Genomic DNA, 20,464 nt, shown 5'->3' with positions numbered 1-20,464 from the left:
GAAGAGCACTAGCTGAGCACACACATCTTATTTTTATGATAGCTTTTAATCTCAGTTTGCCAGCAAATGCAGGCTTTCTTACCTAGCCATATAAAAATACTTTTATTGCTAATTGCTTCTCTGATTGCTAGCCTGTTGCAAAGAGAAACTATGAAACCTGACACTAAAACAATCAGCAATGGTTAGTGGTGAAATCACATTAGAAGTATTCATTAATTAAAATCTGTTGAATCTCTTCGCAGTCCGTGTTTAATCGCAGGGTCATTAGCATTGCAAAAGTGCACCTCCGAAAAAAATGCAGCACGTTTTTTCAACAGAACATCTTAAAATTTGCCTCATCTATTGAAAAGATGGTTTTGTTTTACATAAGGAAATATTAGGAACATAAATTAAAAAAGAAACAGTGATTATGTTGTTGGGCCAGATTATATAAAACTGCTATATTATTGTAATTAGGACAACAGTGACTTGGACTATAATAGTGGCTTTCTTGTAAAAATGGCACCATTTCAAATTTATAGTCTCTAGCTAAATGAGTTTGTTGTAGCATTGACAAAGAAACAAACACAAGCCAAATGCAGTCAAAATTAAACACAAACAGAAACCTTAGCTGTTTTTTTGTTGGGTAGAACCCAGAATGTTGTTTCTCAAAAAGCATTTACTTAATAAATGCTCTTCCCTACATTCTTACTGTTTTTTCAATCAGTAATTTTATTTTTAAAACTTTAAACACATTATGCATGTAAAAATATTTATGTACACGCGGTTTATAACTGCAGAGTCTGTAGTGGAGTAAAATCCTGCTTAAATATCAATAATTCAAAGCTCTAGACCAAAGCATAGAGAGTTCTGCTGTGTTCGGGAGATTGTCTAAGTATCAGCCATGGTGGCTCTGAGTTCCTTTTTTCTGCATTATTTTTCACCCTTAGTTCTCCAGATCTCCAAAGCTTAGGTGGATAGGGTTCTATCACTTGTGGGAGTGGGATGGGTTGCCACTTCTTCTGGACCGTTACCTTCTTGCAGGGGAACCAGAGCAGCAATGCCATCCACAGCTGCAGAGGGGACAGTTTGCTCTCTGACATACTTCTTATTGCCAGTGTGAACATATTAATGTGGCATGTTTCACACCTGCAGAAGATTTGATTCAAGGCGTAACACAAAAAAAACCCCCAACAAATTAAAGGAGATAAAATTTAAACTATGTAAAAGCTTAACTAATTTCAATAGTAGAAGTAATTTATTTACTTTCTGTTTCATGATTGCTTGCATATTTCATAAATAATTTTCATCAATAAGGTTTTAGGGAGCAAATTGCTGAATTGTAGTGACCTCAGAATTGTGTATGACAGAAATGAAGTGCTAAGTGGCAGAGACTGGCAGTGTAAGAAATTGATTTCTAAGGGCTGGGAGAATATCTTATTTTTCTGTTCCCTTCATTAGTTTTATTATGTGAGATTATAGTCACGTAAGGGAAAAAAAAGAAGGGTATGTCACGTGCCTCCCCTGTTTTGTATATATAAACAGTGAATGGGAATAGTAACTATTATGTCTGGTTTTTTAATGTATGTATAAATTTCAGATAAACTTGGGGCCTCAATAAGCAATTAAATTATTTTATGTCATAAGAAATAAATATTGAGAGCTGAGCATTAGGATTGGAAGCAATGTTAGACAGATTGCCTCTTTTTACTATGGTGTATTCAACTTCAGTATCTAATGAACACTTGGGATAAAGGATACTTTTATCAAAGAATCAACATACCCATTTAAGTTTTGAAAACTTGAAATAAATATCTATAAAATTCTTCAAGAATTCTCAAGTGAAATAAGAAAACGATAGGCATTATATATCAAATCTTTCTAAACAAGCAATATAATTATTTCTGAAGTCCTTTGAAATGAGAGCCAGCTAGGCAAATCAAACACAATCTCAAAGAAGTCAACACTTCTTTAACTTATTTTTAAATAACTTCTTTATTTTCTTTTGTGTATGAATTATATCATGGAAACAAAATGAAACAGCCTAGATAAAATACTTTTACAGAAATTTTCACTGTTCTGTGATGAGCCTTATTTTATTGCAGCCCTGTCCTATTGTATGATATTCTGCGCAAACCTCTTTTGTTTTGTAATCTTCTAAAAGAGAAAATTTATGATAGCATCCATGGAAACCTAGTACATCTCCTGCTATTGCAGTTTGAATCTAGCTGAAGAAAGCACTGTCCTCTACGTTCATATTTGTTATCATGCATGGGACAGCAGCTGTGAACTGCAGGGAATGTCCTGCTGGGGTGGTGGGGCGGTAGCCTGAATCCTGTGAGAGGGGAGGTACAGCTCGGCTAAGAGATTGCTTTCTGTAGGAACATCGTAACAGAGAACTTGTAACTGTTGTAAGTTACAGAAAGTGAGCCAAAAAACCTTAAATATGTGCGACAATTCTAACAGCTACTACTTTTTAGGCTTTGTAACTACTGTGGGCAAGCCACAAAAGGTCCTTTTGATCCTCCGCTCTTGCATCATCCAAATTCAAGCTTCCTGCATACTTACTTGTCATTGCTCCCTATTTTATTCACTGTAGCCTATGCCATGGCCTCTGAGTATGCCTCGTGGTTGCTTCCCTGTTACTGTTTTCATTCATCTCTGTGTGAAGGAGGTCATTCAGGATATCATCTATAGGTTGAGGCTGCTGTGCTAGCTACAGGGCTGGGGGCCACATTTGTGTCATCTATCCCCTTTATCATTTTCATTCAAAGCTACCAGGCATTGCCTATTAGTGTCTGGGTGTACAGCAAAATTTGGAATTGGTTAGAAAACAAATTTCTGATGTTAATTCCTTACAAACCAACCATCAAGTTGAGGATAAAGTCTGTTTCTCATGCCCAGTGGCAGGTTAAAGGTTATTATATTGAATGTTAGGTATAAGATCACCTTTCAACATCAAAAACAGTTAAGCTTAAAAACATGAACAGTACATGCTTACAGAAACAGGTTAGCAAGCATCTGCCAAAGACATATGCAACATAATATTCATCAGCATTGGATTCCTTTTCCGTGTTGTATGCATCAGCTGCAGGCCACGTGGATTCTTCTGGACCCTGCCGAGCAGCAGGAGGGATGCTGGTGGGGCATTTTTCCTGCCAGATGAGGCCATGGTAGAGCCTGCATAACGGCCAGCTGATCTGCTTCCCTTCATTGATGTCACCCCCCTGTAAGAATAGATAAATTCACAGTGGTAGCCAAAATTAATTACCAGTACACGACATAGGCATTTTTTTCTCTAGTGACATGTGTTTCTGCAAGCTGTATTCCCTTCCCGGGGAATAATCCCATTATTCCCATGAACCAAACCTGCCACAACTTCAGGCACTGCAGAACTTCCACTCCATAAGTGAGGTTTCTCCATCCCTCTAGACAATCCAGCATTTTGCTAGCCCTGTATCTTGCCCTGATGTTTGAAGTGGCCAGCTGGGAAAGGGTGAAATGGAAGCTGTTGAGTGATATGCACGTTATCTCTAAACATGCACACATTTTAAATAATTTATGTGTAGTGTAAAGAACAAAACTGCCCAAAGCTGTAGCAGCAATGTGCCCTACAGAGAAAGAACAGCAAGTGCAATGCAAGGACATGCCAAAGGGATCTCCTCTCCCTTTAGTTTATTGTTTCTGTCCTGAAGTGACGTGTAATTTGGATTCAACAGCACACAAAGTATAAGAAAGAAGAGGAGGCTATTTTTATTAGCACACCCAGAAAGGGCGATATTTTGGTGAGTGCTATAATTCTTTTCCTTCCTGAACATAAGAAACATAATTCAGCCCTTAACCTCTCTCTTACTCTTGCTTTCTCTCCCTCATAGATATTGTCTTTATTGTTAGCCTAATTAATGTCATCATTATATTTTTAGGGGGAAAAAAAGTCTCTGTAGCAAGCTTAATGTAACTGACTGAGTTTCATTTGGTTTTGCTTCTTACAGAAATGGCAAGTGCAATGTTGCCTAAGAAATAAAAAGGGCAATTTCTTTTTTTTTTTTTTTTTCTTCTATTTTTTTAGTCAGAGTGTGGGATTTATAACTCTGGCTAGACAATGGCCTCCTCAGTGGCAGAGACTCATTTCAGAGACAATAGATGTTGTCCTACCTCTGTCACTGTGGCCACATCAAACCATTATTATGGCTGCAAGCCAAGAGAAGAAGAAAGAAGCCTTTTTATTATTGCTTTTCTACGTGGTCTCTGTAACTTGTCAAGGTTCTTTCAAATGTGATTTTGCAAATCTTAAATGCAACATATTATATTGTATTATTAACCTTGTATTTTCGTATCCCTTTGATATGACTCCTTTGCAAATGCTTGAAGTCTACAGAGATTTATCAGGTAGCTTTAAATGCATTCTACAAAGAAACTTTAAATAATACAGCTACTAAAAAGGTGTGGGTTTTTTTAACCCAGACATTCACTCTACTGGCATATATCATCTTGAAAAACATTTCCTTTGTGTTCAACAAGTGATATTTTAAGTTGTTAATGTTTTGTATTCTTTTATTGTCATACAACTCACAAGGAAATTAATATTTGTTTCAAATTATTTTTTGAGTTATGCAAATTTCAAGTAAGTGTGTAAACATTAATTGTGTATATTTTTTTTAACTTAGGCACCTTTGTTACTAAAGTAACAGCTACAGATGCAGATGATCCAGTTTATGGAAACAGTGCCAAGCTGGTTTATAGCATTCTGGAAGGACAGCCTTACTTTTCTATTGAGCCACATACAGGTGGGTGACTCTGACCATGAATCCCTGGGTTATACTTACACGAGTGACTGTGCCTCTTACCTATTTCATATAATATACTTAAACAGGGAGCATAAGTAGATGTAAGAAGTAACCAAGTTATAACATGTGTCTCACTTGTATTCCATCAGAGTCTGATCATTGAAAAGACAAAGAAAAATCTGTATTAATGATAATTTAAGTAATGGTGATGCTAATATTACAGAAACTACTGAAGCAAAAGCAAAGGTAGCGAAAGTGCCATGTGGCTTGTGACTGATTAGGGACTGAAAGACTTGGCATGAGGGAATTAATGAGCATAACATGCTTTTCAATATGAGACTATGGTATTTCCAGTATTTTCCAAGTACAGTTTAGCTTGGGTATTTTTGTGAATATATTGTGTGTTTTCATTAAAAATGCTTTTTTCTTCCTTGATTGAGTGGATGAGGGAAAGAAAGAACACGATACTGAGTGTTGGTATGAAGTTTTATTAGTATGCATTTAGGATGACTTTATTTCTCAGTGGTTTTAAAGTCTTGAAAGTCATCTGAAAGAAATGCCAATAAATCCATTTCTTGTTCTTTTCTGTACATGTGTCGTACTTACAACAAATTCATTTAGTTGTGTCTGAGAAGTGGGGTTTTTTTTAAGTGATTTGATATTATTTCTTGTATTCTTTCACCTGCTACTAGAAGCTGGTTTTAATCACTGTGAGTCAAGCAGCTGTGATCTTCTAAGGAGAAGAAAACTATAACTAATTTTAAAACATAAAAAACACACCTGAACATATATGACCACAAAGGAGTAAAGCAGGAGAACAAATTCTTGTCCTCGTGCAGATTAACAGAATTATTAAATAAATGTTAGGAGAAATTATTAAAGGATGCTTTTGGTAGATCAAGTGTGCTAAATTTTCTTACCAATATTAAACAGAGTACTCTTAGACTCTTTGAAGTCCAGAAGTTCTGTAACTCTTTCTGGTGAGATTGTATGGGAAAAATTATTTCCCTTTCCTAGAAGTGTCCGGATTTGCAGGGACTTTAGGTAACAGTGTAAGTCAACAAATTTTAATAGATTAATGGATTAATCCTGTAAAGTATTTTCTTCTGATAGAAAGACAGCTATCCTAAATGTGTAAACGATCTCTAGAATGTGATTCAGTATTTTATTTTATGCTGCTTGTAAAACAGAATTTTGCAAAGAATAATTCTGCACAGTGCAATGGAAAAACAGTATCTTCTTTCAAAAATAAGTATGTCAAGAGTGTTATTAATGAAGCACCTTAGTTCGTGCTGGCTGATTTGTCACAAGTCATGTGAAAATAAAACTCTGAATAGACCCCTGACAATCAAGTATCAGAATATATGATTTGATTTTCTTTAATATTGCAAATTATTGCATGAAATAATGACTTGAGTTAGCTGTCTCAATTAGAGGGGGATTAGCTGAAGGCTCTTTTTCACTACCAGGGGCAGTTAGTGCTTTAGCATGGGAACACATCAGCTTTCACAGAGGAGCTGAATCTACACAGATTTTTCACTTCTTTCACACAAAAACAGCTTAAAAAATATTTCAAATGTAAAAAAAAAAAAAAGTTTCATTTTACTCAGGTTTATTATTTGTATTGCATTAACACCTTATGCTTAATCCACTGGAGTAACTATTCATCACCTAGGAAAGTGATTTCCATCATCATGAAAGCCACTCCAAAGTTTTTTGGTGAACCCGAAAATCCTGATTTTTCTCGTGTTTGACTAGCATTAAATTCCCTCTCTACCTTCATTTCCAGTTACAAATATTCCTTTGAGTAGCAGTTCAGTTACCTTGAAAGTTATGATGGTTTCTAACAGAAATTTAATCATAAAGAATGCAACTGTGGCTTTGCCAGAGTCCCTGAGTAAGTGGCTTCATATTGTGGAGCTACTTCTGAATGAGTCAGCGGTTTCACATTCCCCATTTTTCTAGAGGTATGAAGGACATCGATTTGGTTCTTCTCTAAGTCATTGCAACTGGATGAGTTTAAGTACTGAGGCCATCCTCTGTTTCTTCGCCATCTTTTTGTAATGGCCTTCATCTGTAGTGTAAATACCATAGTACTCTTACAGCCACCCAGAAATAGTGTGTTGCCTCCCGAGTATGCAGTCATTCCTATGATATTAGACAGACCTATCCATTGCTTGTAGTGTTTTAAAATTTGCAGAAGTTGTTCTTTTGCCTCAGATGTGTCTTCCTTCACTTAGAGAAATCTTCTTCGTACTAAATGTTCGGTTGTGTAGAGCCCTGCAGCATACATTTGTTTAGGATATGTAAACAATAAATATACATAGAAGTGTAGTCATTAAGCAAACCAGATGCAGGTAGTCATGTAGAAACTGCAGCTGCATATTATACAGGGTGAAAAAGATCGCTCTAAACCCAGCAGCCTTGTAGTTGTTCTTCAAAAAAGGAGTGTTGATTTCAAAAAACGTAAGGAACTATGCAGCATATTTCCTTCGTAATACCAGAATTTTGGAGCAGGGGTGTAATAACGTTTATTACATACCAGACAGAGGTTTATGGGTTGTTACACACAGTCTCAAAACACCAATAGTATTATGCTAAGATAGCTACAATTTTGCAGTAGCTTGTGGCACTGTATGTTTTACCTTTTAGAGGTAGTGATGCATAAAACATGCACACTAGTTTAGCTGCTATACAGTTTGGATACTAGTGCTGTTACTGTGGGCAGATACGGTGGACATTTTTACAAGAAAATGTCCAAAGCAAATAGAAAGTATGTAGATGTTTGATTGTTTCTCTATGTTTATCCAACTTTAGCAATGTGAACCATCACAACTCTTAGTAACTAGGCTGGGAAAGCACATTATATTACACATTCAGCAGTCTTCATGTGGGATGGATACTCTTATGACACTGTACAGATTAAAGCAGCACAGCAAGGTATAGCAGCGTGCTACCCAAAAGAAATCAAAACTGAAGATGATCCTCCAAGTGTGGAAGATATTTTAGGGTTTGGAGTATATTTGCAGTTTGGGGTGTTTTGTTAGATTTGGGGTTTTTTTTTTGGGGGGGTGGGTTTTTTGGTTGTTTTTTTTTTGGTAAGGGAAGGGGGAGAGATGTGGATGTGTGTACAGCTACATTTTCTATGTGATTACATTTCGTTAGTGTCTCTGCTAAGTTGAAAACCTTTCTAATTCACTTGAAACGTCATTGTTTCTGAATGCAGATATTGTGTCTACAATTGTGTCTTTCCCCAAATGGAATCAACTGTTTTAAGAGCTGGACTGTGTTGAACCGATCCACTTCTGAATGTAAACATTTTAGGAAGGAGCAGCCCCCTCCACCATCACAGACTAGGAGCTGACCTGCTGGGGGGCAGCTCTGCGGAGAGGGACCTGGGACTGCTGGGGGACAGCAAGTTGCCCGTGGGCCAGCAGTGTGCCCGGGTGGCCAAGGAGGCCAGTGGGATCCTGGGGTGCATGAGGGGGACCGTGGCCAGCAGGTGCAGGGAGGTGATCCTGCCCCTCTGCCTCTGCCCTGGTGAGGCTGCACCTGGAGCGCTGTGTCCAGTGCTGGGCTCCCCAGTTCAAGGGGGACAGGGAACTACTGGGGAGGAGCCACTGGAGGCTACGAAGGTGATGAGGGGACTGGAGCATCTCCCTAATGAGGAAAGGCTGGGAGAGCTGGGCCTGTTCAGCCTGGAGAAGACTGAGAGCAGGTCTTACCAATGCATGCAGAGAATGGGGCCAGGCTCTTGTCAGTGGTACCCAGTGGCAGGACAAGGGGCAACGGGCACAAACTGCACCACGGGAAGTTCCAGCTGAACATGAGGAAGAACTTCTTTACCCTGAGGGTGACAGAGCCCTGGCACAGGCTGCCCAGGGAGGCTGTGGGGTCTCCTTCTCTGGAGACATTCAAATCCCACCTGGACACGACTCTGTGCAGCCTGCTGTAGGTGACCCTGCTTTAGCAGGGGGTTGGGCTGGATGATCTCCAGAGGTGCCTTCCAACCCTGACCGTTCTGTGTGATTCCGTGATTTTATGTCATTCATGGGAGTGTATCGAATGTTATCAAAAGTATAGTTACTTAGAGCTCATCTAGTTACTATTTTTCTAGGTGCCTGGCCTTTCATTAGCTTTGTCTATTAGGAGTTAAGATCAGATTTGGATCTGTGCAGGTGCCAGCACCAGGGCAGCCATGGATAAGCTGTACTGACTATAACTTTTCATTTCCTGGCTCAGACTAAAGATTGTCTGACCTTGCTGCTTAGTTTTAATGGTATGCTGAGAGCTCACCATCAGGAATAAGCCCAATCATGCCTCCCAATTCCTCTTTTTTTCTGTAGTACTCTGAATAAAGAGAGGGAGCAAAGGTGTAGGATATGGCTTCGCTCCTGTGGTAGAAAGAGTTGCTACACCTGAGGGTAAATGTGAGGAAAGCAGTTGCTTACATTCTGCTTTTTTGTTCCTACCTGTTTGACATTAACTATGTGTAGTCCTTATCTGAATCACAGTCTTGGTTGAAACTCTGACTTTACTCTCAATCTCCTTGCTGAAACAATTCTATAATACTGGGTGCACAGAGGCAAGTATTGGTAAGTGACCCATAAAACAATAATTTTCCATTACCTTAGATGAAAAATGCATATACTTCTGTAATTCCAGTACGCAAGTTCTTCTGTGTGAGTTATAGATGCATGAAAGAAGGTAATTCAGAAGTTATTTTTCATTCAGTGCTCTGAATTGACTTAGGGTAAATGCTTTTTTGATGGCTTGTTCTGAATAATTTTCACTTTTTGTAGATGAATTTTCATATAGCTTCGGGTTTTGTTGGATAGAGAGTAAATATAAATAATACATTACAAAGATACAGATTCAGGTTTTTTTCTACAAGACACTAAACTTACAACATGATGAGATCAGATTAGTAACGAAACTCATGGTGAACTAAAATGTATTCCATAAATCATTATAGTTACATCTGACTAACTGAAGTCACATACCCTGACTAGTGTGTGTTATTTGTAAAGGCTTTATATGTTGTATATATTGTATGTATTCTCTTATAATCTAAATAATGACAACCACAATGCTGGGGAATGGGGTTCCTTAAGACTTCTAGAAGTAGCTAAAGTGCACTTCTTGCTTTTAAGTTTTTCAAGATCTAATATAGATCATGACTCTCAGTTTAAAAATGAATTTATCATAATGGAACATAATATAAAGTGACATGGTGTTCTACAATATAGGAATGGCAAAGAAAATACATTGTCAGCTGTTTCTGACTTATTTACGTTTCACATGAACATAAATAATGTCAATCCTACACATACCTGAAACATAGTTATATGAAGAAGGCAAATTACGCCAAATGCCCTACTGCACTGAAAAACACATTGCATTATTCAAGCAAAAACATTTACTATATATGAAAAAGAATAGATTTTAAATGCTGCCATCTTGGATATAGTCATTTGGTACGAAGCCAAAGTTCAAGTTAGTACAGCTTGGAACAGGAGACCTAGAAAATAAAAACTCTCCTAATAGAATGTGGATATTTCTTTGGAGAATGAATATTATTTTTTTTTCTTTCACACCCCCCCACCCACCCCCCCACCCACCCATCCCATATACCTAGCTTTTACTTTCAGGTGAAAGTGCATATGCTTTAATCAACAGAGCTATTAATGATTTAGTATATGGTCCTCTCTGGACCACAGTGTTGAACCTGTGGTTCTGAAATCAGAACATAAATAAGTAGGCCTAGGCGGAATGAGAACAGCATTCAGCAGAAGTCAGGTCTGAATCTTTTCTTTTAATTCACTTCCTTTATTATCTTCCTTCATCTATACCTTGACATACAGTCCAGCAAAATAAAAACAAGTAAGGTAGCAAGAGGATATACGACAGCAACTTCCGAGTTACACCTATTTTTGTGATGTTTCAGACTATTTCTTCCATCTGGTTGTTAATGTCCAGTTTAGTGGTACATATCAATGATAGCACAAGCTGCCCTCAAAATACTGCATGTAGTATTCATGAGACCCCTCATCATAAGAAAGACTGCTGAAATACTGAAGAAAGTTCAAAGCAGGGTAGCTAAGGTGAGAGAATATTACTTATAATGGAAGTTTGATTGAACTTAATTTGTTTAAACTGGATTAAGAGGTGATTAAAGCAGGGTATGAAATCACTGCACAAATATTTGAGAAGTGTTAACAAGAGAGGCACAGGGACTATTTCTGTAATTACTCATGGTAAAATGACTAAGTAGCGTTTTCAAACTAGAGAGAGATGGGAAAACAGTTTTGATAGAGGAAGTAATCTGGAACTGTAAGGGGGAAGTAATGAGATGCTAGGAACAGAACGAACTTGTGTTCAACAGAGCCTTTCTAAACAGTTCCGTTTCTAAACAGTTTAGATTTAAACCCTCATGGGATTAGTGTGGAGAAAGAACTTGTTTGACTAATGTCCGAGCCTGGATTGAGCTGCTGCTTTCTAGCTCATTTTATGTACTAGTTCTGCTGTGATATCCTTGCTAACTACTACAGATTTAAAGTTAACTAAATTTTAAATGAAATAATTTTAAGAGGCGTGAACTGGGATGGGTAGATGTCTTAGCAAGTGATGTGTAGGTGCCCGTTTCCTAGAGAAGGCAGGTGTGTGCAGCAGCATGCAGAAAGTAGGTCTGTGCAGCCCAGACAGCAACATTCCCAAGAAGCAGGATCGGCTCCAGCACATGCAAGGATTTGTGGAGTTTACACTGATTTCTGGAGTTTACACATGGACACTTCCACTACAGCACCCTCAGATCTGTCTTGACAGCATTGCGTGCACTTAGGCTCAATGCTGAAAATACAATATGTTTTCAAACTAGTATAAGCCTTTTCTTGTCATTCTGTACCAAGTATACTGTGCAACCTAAGGAGTTGTGTAAAGGTGTTTGTACAGAGATTTTTTGGTGATTCTGAGAGTTGTCTTGGTGACAGCCCATTAAGAGAGTGAGTTGTACTGGCAAACCGCTAGCACAGCAGACCTGAAGTTCAGTCCTACAGTGCCTGCTTTTTATTTAGAAATATAAAGTGCAACTGTTATGGATAAGGTATGTAGGGTTGGGTCCTTCAGGAACAGTAAGAGCTGTCTTTTCTGTTTAATAAGGAAGTATAAAATCACTGCAGAGACATTTGGAAACAGTTATGATGTTCTGTGTAAGGCAAAGATGAGTGGCTTAAGATCAAGAGAGACTGGCATTTGAAAAAAGTGATTTCTGCTTCTAGAGTTTATCTAATAATAGTAATAACAAAAAAGCTGATATCACACATACTTCTTGCAGTTCAGAGCAATACCGCTAATGTTTTGGAAAGCTAGTGAGATAGTTCGGACTTAACCATTTTACTCATGCTGGGTAGGAAAACAGGGACTATATATCTAAATAATGTTGTGCTTCAGGAGACTGAATTAGAGAAAGGAGTTTGAACTACACAGCTAGATTGGGAAAGTATCAGAAAAAAGATTCCAATTCTGTAAAGTGTCTACTATAATTATAGGTATTAGAGAATCATTGCAAATAAAGTCCTAAGGAAACAAGCTCATAAATGCAGTGCAGAATGTTTATTCACTGCATTCATTCTCAGTTGGTGACAGTGATCCTTTCACAGTGCCAGTCAAACTTGGTCCCAAGGAAAAGGGACTGGCTGGTAAGTACAGATCAAAGCTTTTACCTATACTATAAAACATGATACAAGTTCATCTGAATTAAAAAGGCAGTATTTCAGTAGGTGTTATCCAGTCATATCCTATATGATATTCAAGTAGAATATATATAGTGAAAAGTAGGTAGTGTTAATTTATGCACAATGGCAAACTTGCAAGGTCTACTTCAGAAAGAAAGTAAGATCAGAATACAGAAAAATAGAAGCAATATGGGCTGAAAAGGAAAATACAATAGGCTATAGGCTGAACAAGAAACAAGAGAATTAATAGAACAATATTCAACCTTCATCTCTCAGTTTAACAGAAAGGCATTTTCCCCATTAACTTTATTAAAATATATATGGTAATAAAGTATGTACGATTAAAAATACAAAAAAGGCACAGAATCACTCCACATAAACGTACACTTAAAATTACAAAAATGGCACAAAATCACTCCACATAAAATCGTATAACATAATATTTAATTCCTTACCTAGTAATTACATTTACTGTGGCTAATGTCTTAGATTTGAAACGTATCTACATCTGAATGTAGTTCAGACAACTCCTGTAATTGATAATTTTTCCAGGAAGGTAGCTTATTTTGCTAGAGACTGCAGATGTTTTTCTCGTCTTGCTAAAATAAAAATCTTAAGGCATTAGAACTATGTAAGAAATAAGTGTATTTGATTTTTTTTATTTTTTTTAAATACAATTTTATGCATTAAAAAAGTGGATCAGTATTCTTGTATCACATCATCAAAGTACTAGATTTATTTGTTTTTAATTTTCGGTAAAGTTGGTTGTGATCTATTATTTTGTTGGGAGTTATGGTACAGGTTTTCCACAGATCTCCAGGTGAAACTTTTTTATGGACTGCTAAAACGTCACTGAAGTCAGTGTTCTTCATGGGAATACAAAGAATGCACTTCACAGCTCTCTGAAGAAATTACAGGACTGATTTTTCAGGAGTTTGGGTCCTAAATGACTTTTACATTTAATAAGAATCTCCACCAAGATATTAGCACAGAAGGAAGATCCAAGCAATTACTTAGCTCTTCCAAAATGAAGAAAGGAAAGTTCCAAAGTAGGCAAGCTGAAATAGCAGGAAGTCTTCATCAAAATGTGTGAGATGAATGAGATGCTTAAGAAAGGCTTTTCAGGGCCAGATTCCAATTTTGCATAACGATTGCTTGGTTTTGTTCCATGTTCTCAATTATTATTATGTGTAGTCCTACAGTGTTAGCATAAAGAGATCCTTAAAATAATGGAGAGGAAAGTAAAAAGTGAAAAACAGATCCTCATTTCTATTGTTCCTCTTGCTTCTCTTCTTTCTCTTCATCAGCTGTAGCCTCTGACTTATTGTTTCTTTTCCCCTGATCTTTTTCAGTGTGAGACAGTGTATATTCTTCTAAATAGGTTTTTGAAAGTAGTCCACAGGGGTGCATTTTAACCGCATCAAGTTGTGAGGCAGATTGTGCAAATTGCTCAGTGTGTACATTTAGGACCACTGTAAAAATAAATCCCATTCTGCAGCTGTTTTATTTGCTATTGAGCAGTGTGACACCAATAGCTGTTTAGGAAAAGCAACTCAGCCAAAAAAAAAAAAAAAAAAAAAAAAAAAAAGTACTTCATATATTGGGGGTGTTTTCCTTATTGAAGGAATAGATTACTCCTTGATTTCTTTACCTTCCAACCTGCTTCCTGATGCTTCCAGCTTTAGTCAGAGGATCCGTAGCGGGATTATGATGCAGGTATCTGTTCAGTGGTTGTACTACATGGCCACTGAATATTTTCCCAGGACTAAGGTTGGTGAAATATTTTAGAGTACATACAGATAAAGCCTTATCGTACATAATATGGAGGGAAGGGACCTCAAGTGAGAATGCAGTGAGTGCCCCTGCCCCCAGAATGGATCAGGGTTTGTCCCTTTTCATTCTCAACAGACATTTTTCTGAGAGGTTCTTCAAAACTTTCCGTAATGGAAGTACTTCATATTTTACAGGCAGCCTTCTGTCTGCACTTACCTTCTCTTTTAGGAAGTGTTCCCCTGCTGTTTAACTGAAATCTCGCTCACTGCAATTTAAACCTGTTTTGTGGGTTATATTTAAGGCCCATCACTTCTCTTATCCCCAGTGGAAAAGGAAAGTAGCTTCCAGTAATTTTTACATATTTGGCTGTAAAGTCTTTCCTCATACTCCCCCTAACTATATGAACCATTTTTTTTCAAAACTGGATACACCATTCCAGCCTTACCAATATGAGTGAACTGGAAGGATTATTCCGCAGTTTTTCCATATAACATACTAGCTAATATACCAGGAAATGTCTGAACATTTTTATCAGCAAAACGCTGTTGATTCATATTCTGCTCATTTTGACTCCACATTTTTTTCTGCCTTGTGAGTCATCTGCTCTATTGTAATTGTGAAGTTAATTGTTTCACCCACACAAGATGCTTTTAAATTGCCAAACTGAGTTGTGTCCTCCTTTTTTAGACCATCCAATTTGTCAAAATGGTTTTGAACTCTAATCCTGTTCTTCCAGCATTTGCAGTGGCTCCCAACTTTGTCATCTGACAGGCTTGATAAGTTCTTCCTGTCTTCCATCATTCAGGAAATATTGAATGATGCTAGAAGCAGAACAAACCCTATGAACCACTTCATCCATCTATCCACTTTGACAGTAAGCCGTTGATAACTGCTCTGAATACAATCTTCCAACAAGCGTCTACCTACCTTACATTAGTTTACGGTAATTCTCATCCCTCGCTTTTAAACTACTCTGCTGTTTGGCACATATCATTTTCATCCATCATAGCATGCTGAACGTGATTATGTTTTTATTCTCAATTTGTTTCTGTGTTGAATTGAAGTAGAGCAGGTGGAATGCTCAATGAGTTAATGTTCTGTGTACTGTATATGCATTATTATTTGGTGAGCCTGAATTGTTTTCTAAAAATAGATTGAAAATTTTAGTATTTCCTGTGAGCCTAGTCTAAGAACTGGTGAATAAAGCAAAAGAACAAATAGTTAACCTTGAAATTCTCTATGCATAACTCTCTTAGTCTGTCTTTGTCTCAATCACATTACTTAGGTGAGGATGGAGACTTTGTATGTTTAGTAATTTGCCTTCTAAGAGATATCGACACTTCTCTTTTGCTGACCTCTGTTCTATAGAGTCTGAATACAGAAATGCTGGTGGTTACAGTCATCCTGTGTAATTTGGCTATATTTGGTGTTTAAAAATCTTCAGCTCCTCATATAGTAATTAAAACAGTAAACGGCTTTTTAGCTTTTTATCGTGTTTGAAATTGAAACCTGACTTTATTTTTTAATCAGGCAAATGGTTTATGGCTGAGACAGCAGATAGAAATATGTATAAAACTATTGAAATAACAGGTTGTGTTAGTATCTTTATACAGACAGAGAGAGACACGCACACACACCCCCTCACCACCCCCCAATTTTTCACATCTTGAAAGTCAGAAACTCTAATTCTGATTTAAGTGCTCTTTAAGGTATTTAATCTTCCTGATCTCTTCCAAACCTTAGACAAGGGCTAGACTGTTCCATACATTAAGAGACAAATTAAAATACATGCCTAGGAAAAATCATCATTTATTGAAATAATTAACTTTTCTTGGAGGAAATTGGATACAAAATGTGGCATCTTATACAAGTCATCTGTAGGCTAGACTTAAATCTGTAAATTAGGCTTTAAAAAAGAAAATAATTAAGAAGCAAGGGAAGCTGCTTAAAAAATAGTAATGGAGGAAAAGCTACAGTAGACAACACAAAACCCACTCAAATATTTCACTGATCTTTGGATCAGCTCTGTTAGTGAAAAAAAAATTAACGTGGACCAAATTCTTATACACTAAGTTTATGTTAGCATCCTTTTCTTGAGTCATCTCATTTATAACAATAGAATTATTTGCAGAATGCATCATTATTATTCCCAATTAGTAAACCAATCAGTCCAAACCAGTCACAACTGTCAAATGCTTTTAGACGTAAGTATAATTTACCTTCCTTACCCAGGCTGTTACAGAGGAACTATGACCCTACTCTTTTACTGAATGTATTTTGCACCTATCACATCTGATAAATGTTTATTATTATCTTCTGAGTTTTACTGTTTCCCTGTTTTAATTTAAAAAATGCAACAGAAGCATATTCTTCAATGTTTTGCAGAATAACTTCTGTCCACTCCTATAGATGGAATAGAATAGTTGAATTACACAAATGTTGTACTTCAAGGCTGCTTCATTGGTTTTATAAGCACTGGATTTCATTGGATTTGTCGGGTCCTGAGCACAACCTCCTTCAAGGAGTTTAGTCGGTTAAGTTTAGAAGTGTAGCTGGCTGCATTCAAGGTCAACTGCTTTGCTGATATGAGCTGTCATGAAGAAAGCTTCATGCAGAGGCTGTCCCTCCTTGTCCTTGGGAACGGCTTTTGGGCTGAGGCTCTTCTGCTGGCCCCCAGCTGTGCTACATCTGCAGCTGGTCTTGTGCTTTAGCAGTTCTGACCCACTTCCAGACCCTCTGGCTGGGTTTCCTGGCCTGGTTTCAGACCTACCTTTTTGCTGTGCACTTGCTGGGTGACCGTCAGACTCTGTGGCTCAGCCTGGCCACTGTCTCTGGATCTGAGAGGGACCCTGACTGGCCCCTTTGCAGTCTGGCTCCTCGTTGGGGAGGTCACAGCTCCTGCCTGCCTTTTTTCTGTGCTCTGCTCCTAACTCACCTCTAACTGCACTGCAGCTGGCCTTGCTGCTCCTAACCCCTCCTGCCCCATGCTGGAATGAAAAAATCACTGATTACGCATCCAGTTCTTTGGGAGCAAGAGATTATGCAGTTGCAGACATAAAACAGAGGTTTCATTTTCATCCAGAATTATATTTATAAAATATGTAAGACAACAACCCACAATATTTTATGGTGGTCGTTTACAAAAGGGTAGGTTACAAGACTGATATTATGTTGTTTGGGAGTTTATGTAGCAAGCATATTGCTGTATTGGAATTCCTTACACCCCCTTGTTCTTAGCTTGGTCCTTTGCTCAGCCAAGAAGAGAAGGTCTGATCAGATTCCTAATGTTACAATACTAAAGATAAATGGATTCTAAAATTTACTAAAATGCATCTCTATTAATGATAAGGAACAGGAACATTTCTTTATTCACCAGAAGTACATGAATAGACAATCTTGGCATTTCAGCCAGTGTCATATCTAAGAAGCTTATTTAATATAAACTATCCCATGTGAAAGAAAAATTGCTGTTTGAAGTCTCCATAGCTATGTTAGTCCCAATAGAGAAATCAAAACTAAGGGATTTGCAGTAAGTATTGATTGACATCCAAACCCTCCTGACAGTACTTAATAAAGAACGGGGGGGTGGGGGATGGGGAGGTGTGGGGGGGGGAGAAAACCAATAAATACAGTCTGAGAGCTAATGAAATGTATGATCAGGCCCCGTAACAGATATGTATGATTCAGAGTGTGAACTTGGCTACTCTATTCAACATGCACATCTTAACAAATATACAGTACAATATAGAAATCTTCCCTTCTTTTTTTTTTTTAATGACTTCCAAAGACTTGGTGAGTCACTGTCAATGTCTGCCCATAAACTGTGCCCTTCAACTCTGTAAGTACAAGGCGCTCTTCTTTATGCCTCATAAGAACCCTCAAACACCATGGTTTAAAGGAGCTGCTGCAATGGTGGTTCGGTTCCCCTCAGCACTCTTACACTTCGCTTAACTACTAAGATAATTCAGTAACTTGAACTTCGTGTTCTCTCTTCACAGACAAATTATTTTTTTAAAAAATAGAACTCAAAAACAGGATTAAAAGGAAATAAATGCCATGTTTTACTTTAATATTTAGAGTTGTTTTCCCTAGGTCTAGTGGGAGTTCTTTAGTTGATTATGATCTTTTTATTATAATGAACATTACTAGACTGTCATGAGTATGATTGAAATCTACCATTAAACATTTAGTATTGCACTTCTCATACTGAATGTTTTCAATATAATAGCACATTACAGGTGGAGAAATTTTTGGACAGAATTTTTTTTTTTTTTTTTTTTTTCTGTTAGATGTCCATAAAGTTTATAGGGGTTTGCCTGGATCTGGCCCTGTATTTAACTGGACTGTCCCTTGCAGATACCTTCCTGCTAGCTCACTGACATTTTGTATTTTATATACTACAGATCATTTTACTTCTCTGTCTTTAAAAACTTCTAACCTAATAAAGTGGGTTATAGCAGCTTACTGAGGAGATTGTCCAACAAGTGACCCTCCTGAGTAGGGACAATGAGGTGACTGTGAGGTGACTGTAGGAGTTTGCAGTACTGGTGACTATGCTGAAAGACATACAGAAGGAGATGCTGCCATTCTCCAGCAGAGGTTTAGGCACTCAGTTTAGGAGTTAAGGGAACAGCTGTAGCCTGCATTATATACAAGAGCTGATTAAGTAATGGTTTGGGGTTTAAAATATTTGAAAACATCTGACAAATACAGATAACAGTGCTTACAGCTTAAGTTTATTATGTTGTTGTTGTCTTCTGGTTGTGAATTCTGTGGGTAAACAACGGATTTCTGTTGGCGGTAAGACAGAAACCAAAATGTTTATCAGGAAGAAAATGTAAAAATTAATATGTATCACAGGTATGATTGATTCTTGGCTTTTGGACCACAATTTCATTGCACTTTTAAATAAATAAAGGTAAGTGACCTCTAATATACTTTTCTGAGAATCTCAAATTCTTCTTTATCCTTGGTACTAAGAGGCAATTGAACTGGCTGTTTAGAAGTTCAATTTTTATATAAATATTTACACATATCCATAGGAATACTTGCAAAACTGGATTTGGTCTGTGTCTGACTTTTTCCCCCCCTTATTGTAGCTATAATTAAAACAGCTCTTCCCAATATGGACAGAGAAGCCAAAGAAGAATATTTTGTGGTCATCCAAGCAAAGGACATGGGAGGACATATGGGTGGACTCTCTGGAACTACAACAGTGACAATTACACTCACTGACGTTAATGACAATCCTCCTAAGTTTGCACAGAGTAAGTGCTATTGCATGTATTACATGTTCTCTTATATAAAAAAGTAATGTAGGGGGTTTTGTGGTTTGGTTTTTTTTTTTCTTTTAATTATCATATTGCCTGGGTTTATAGTGTAATTTAAAAATATGTAGCTGCTACTAGAGAAAGATTAATAGTGCTCTGTCTGATTAAGAGCTTAGGAAAGAGGGATTTATGTCCACAACAGTGCACACAGCTCTCTGTCTTCCTTGTTACCCCTCTTACATTCACACAAAAGGACTTGGAGATTTTTTAACATATATTTATTTGCTTTCAGTGCAGCTGTTTCTAAGTGCTAGTTTTAGTTGCTGTTATACATGCTTCCATCTCATGCAGGCAAGTGACACCAATGGTAAAAGACATATATAACTGATAAAAGAAATAAAGGTTTGACTAATTAGGTAATAGTGAAGAAAATAAAGGCTATAAGCCTTAGTCTAGATAATTGTTGATCTTTAATTCAAAATCCATATTACTACTGTGGTTCCAATGGATATCTTGCTGGGCTAGGTTAAAATGATTTGGCATCCTGCTGAGATTCTCTACAAGCTTGGTAGTCTGTCTCAAAGATGAAGACAAAAAGAAAAAAGAAGAGGGAAGAGTGTAATGACTGTATTGGTTTTATTTGGAACAGGTACAATCTACTGCACTATAAGTAACCTACATTTTTATCCAGCTTGTTCTGAAAAACTAAAGTTGTAAGGTATTAAGAGCCTGGTTTGGGGTTGGAGAATGTTCGCATCTAGACTTTGTATCATTTTTACTTTATCAGAGGCATGTTTTTCTAACAAAGTATTTATGTACCCAATGTAAAATTAATTGTTTTCCACATATGTATGACTTGAAGTCCCCTTTTGCCCTGTCTGAAGACACAAAGAGTAAAATTGGTTTGTCCTAGTACTTGGCA

At 37.3% G+C, this 20,464-nt stretch overlaps 1 protein-coding gene across 3 annotated transcripts in view; it reads left to right on the top strand.

Annotated features, from left to right (window-relative positions):
- The window catches only part of CDH8 (cadherin 8), a 214,081-nt gene that overhangs the window by 128,292 nt on the left and 65,325 nt on the right, over positions 1 to 20,464 (top strand). For all 3 annotated transcript variants that reach the window (XM_056361148.1, XM_056361147.1, XM_056361149.1), the window contains exons 4-5: positions 4,647 to 4,766; positions 19,372 to 19,539. In XM_056361148.1, the coding sequence (XP_056217123.1) occupies positions 4,647 to 4,766; positions 19,372 to 19,539 (288 nt within the window). The remainder of the gene's footprint in view (positions 1 to 4,646; positions 4,767 to 19,371; positions 19,540 to 20,464) is intronic.

Source organism: Falco biarmicus, chromosome 15 (assembly GCF_023638135.1).
Source record: "Falco biarmicus isolate bFalBia1 chromosome 15, bFalBia1.pri, whole genome shotgun sequence".
Classification (NCBI taxonomy): Eukaryota; Metazoa; Chordata; class Aves; order Falconiformes; family Falconidae; genus Falco; species Falco biarmicus.
The sequence above is the reverse complement of the archived record's forward strand: the minus strand, read 5'-3'. Positions and strand labels throughout refer to the sequence as shown.